The sequence below is a fragment of the Genypterus blacodes genome, unplaced genomic scaffold (genome assembly GCF_046128005.1).
Source record: "Genypterus blacodes isolate CSIRO-AG114 ecotype Tasmania unplaced genomic scaffold, CSIRO-AGI_Gbla_v1 ptg000212l_1, whole genome shotgun sequence".
NCBI classification, from domain to species: Eukaryota; Metazoa; Chordata; class Actinopteri; order Ophidiiformes; family Ophidiidae; genus Genypterus; species Genypterus blacodes.
In genome coordinates this window covers 255,001-257,500 of record NW_027467011.1, presented here as the reverse complement: position 1 = coordinate 257,500, position 2,500 = coordinate 255,001, and the positions used below count along the sequence as shown (strand labels likewise).

At 52.8% G+C, this 2,500-nt stretch overlaps 1 protein-coding gene across 1 annotated transcript in view; it reads right to left on the bottom strand.

Annotated features, from left to right (window-relative positions):
- LOC143015708 (receptor tyrosine-protein kinase erbB-4-like) overlaps window positions 1-2,500 on the bottom strand; it is a 162,281-nt gene that overhangs the window by 30,740 nt on the left and 129,041 nt on the right. Inside the window, exon 17 of the mRNA XM_076169763.1 lies at window positions 892-1,024. Within this exon, the coding sequence (XP_076025878.1) occupies window positions 892-1,024 (133 nt within the window). The remainder of the gene's footprint in view (window positions 1-891; window positions 1,025-2,500) is intronic.

Genomic DNA, 2,500 nt, shown 5'->3' with positions numbered 1-2,500 from the left:
CGCAAGGTCTCATCAGCCTGGAGAACAAGGAGCGCCTGGAAAACAGGCTGTAAGCGGCGCAGCATTCAAATGAAAAGTGTCTGCACAAAGTACAGACCGAGTGCCACTGTAAGTATTCATATATTCAGGCTGAAGAAGTTGAGCCGACGCCTGGTAGGAAAATAAATCACACTGTGTTGTAGTTCTGATGTTAATATCGATCACAGGACGGCGGCGCTCGTTGCTGAATCTGGTTGAATCTGCAGCACCGAGGTTCAGGGGCTGCAAGCGCATCTGCATACAGGTTGTTGTGGGAATCGAACTCGTGACCTTCCTCCCGGGATTAATCCTCCTCCTCCTCCTCCTCCTCCTCCTGTCAGTACATTAGTGAGTCCGCTGCTACCTGAAGTCTCCCCGCCCCGGTCGCAGGACTCGGCTGATTAGGATGGATGCGTGCAGCCTGAGGTTGAAGCAGAACCCCTCCGCCTGGCCGTCACCTCCCTTCCTCCCCGCGCCTCCTCCGTCTCCCAGCTCGGGGTCTGGCAGCTGTCTATAACGCTGCTGCCTCCACCTGTAAATTACACTAATGCTGACTGACAAGCAGCCCGGCCGCACTCCCACAGGCGAGCACCGCCGATACGCCTGCTGATACGCCGCCCAGATCAGAGAGGGAAACAATCATACACACACACACACACACACACACACACAAACGTGCCCTGCACTTCCGTACGCCTTCATCTTTGACTTTCTCCTTTGAATATTAAGTGTGTTTGCCCGTCTCCCTGAAACAAACCTCATCCAAGGCCGGATCGACCATCATCAGGAAAACATTCTGCGCCAACAGCCGAGGATCAAAACAAACCCAGAGAGACACTGCCATGACCTTTGGATGACCTCTGTGCACCTCACCTCCGTCTCCAGGAAGCGCCGCAGGGCCCTCTTCTTCTTGATGCTTTTCCGGCGCACGTAAACGGCGACGCTGAGCGCCACGATGACGATGATGAATAGTCCGCCGATGATGCCGGCTGCTATGAGCGGCGTCCTGCAGGGACACGGGAGGAGAAACATCAACACCGCCCAAACATCAGGAGAATAAAAGGCAAGGTAACCAAAGTGCAGCCCTCAGCCAAAGCAAACAAGTCACACAAATTGCTTGTTTACTCCAGTTTTACCCTTGCAAACACATCTTTAAGATTAGCAATCAAACGTCCACCTCAGAGGGGAGGAGTCATCATTTATTGTTATGGATTTCAAATGGAAAACGTGGCCATTTTTGAAGTTTAGTGTTCAATCTTCCCTCCAAATAAGATCTGGCTCCGTGTCGTGTCGTGTTGTGTCGTGTTGTGTTGTGTTGTGTTGTGTGTGTGTGTGTGTGTGTGTGTGTGTGCAGGTAGGGGACGTTTTACCTGCCAAGAAACATCAACCAAGCCTCAATGTGACCATGGAGGGGGGAGGGGGGGGGGAGTAGGGGGGTAGAAGACGACGGCGGTGTCACGTACAGTAAAAGGAGGAGAGTGCACTCTCTGTCTCCTCACTAATGTGTTTGCCATTCACACTCCTCTCTCTTCTGCTTTAATTCTCCTCCGCCTCTTTTTTTAATCCCCCCGGCTCCTTCTCTCCCATTTCCTCACTCGCTCACTCGTCTGCGCTCGGATCTCCTCCGGTCCTCTTCCTCTTTCGTCTCGGCTAACGCGACGCCGCTCTCCGTGGCGTTAAGATAACAAGAGGGCGTCTACCTGAAGCTCCAGGTCCAAAACCTTCAACTCTATTAGTTGCAGAGGCCAACCGCGGTTAATGGAAGACTCCTGTACAGATGAGCCCCAAACTGAAGAAGAGGAGGCTGGAAATGTACAAAGAGCAAAGAGGCCCCTGGGCCGGCACGTAACGAGAGACACGGCCATGTGGAGAATCATAATGTCGCAGTTTGGAATGATTAGATAGAAGCTGGGGGGGCAAGGAGATACAATGGCAAAGACAGGGGAGAGACAGAGGAGGGACGAGAGAGGGAGAGGGAGAGGGAGAGGAGGGATGAGAGAGGGAAAGGGAGAGGGAGAGAGAGGGGGAGAGGGAGAGAGAGGAGGGACGAGAGAGGGAGAGGGAGAGGAGGGATGAGAGAGGGAGAGGGAGAGGGAGAGGGAGAGGAGGGATGAGAGAGAGAGAGGGAGAGGGAGAGAAGGGGTGAGAGAGGGAGAGGGAGAGGGAGAGGGAGAGGGAGAGGAGGGATGAGAGAGAGAGAGGGAGAGGGAGAGAAGGTGTGAGAGAGGGAGAGGGAGAGGGAGAGGGAGAGTTTCCTCTTTTAGACCTCTTTCTTTTTAAATGGCTTTGATTGAAATTCTAACGACTTTGTTACTCTTTTAAATTTGCTCTAATTGCAAGGAGGAGTTTTTGGTGTTTGAGGCCGTTTGGATACAGATGTTGTTGTTTCCTCGGGCGCTTCACAAACAACAAGGCTCAGCTTCCACAGCAGCAGCAGCAGCAGCAGCAGCAGAAGAAGAACTATTAGGACTTTAACCTGCTA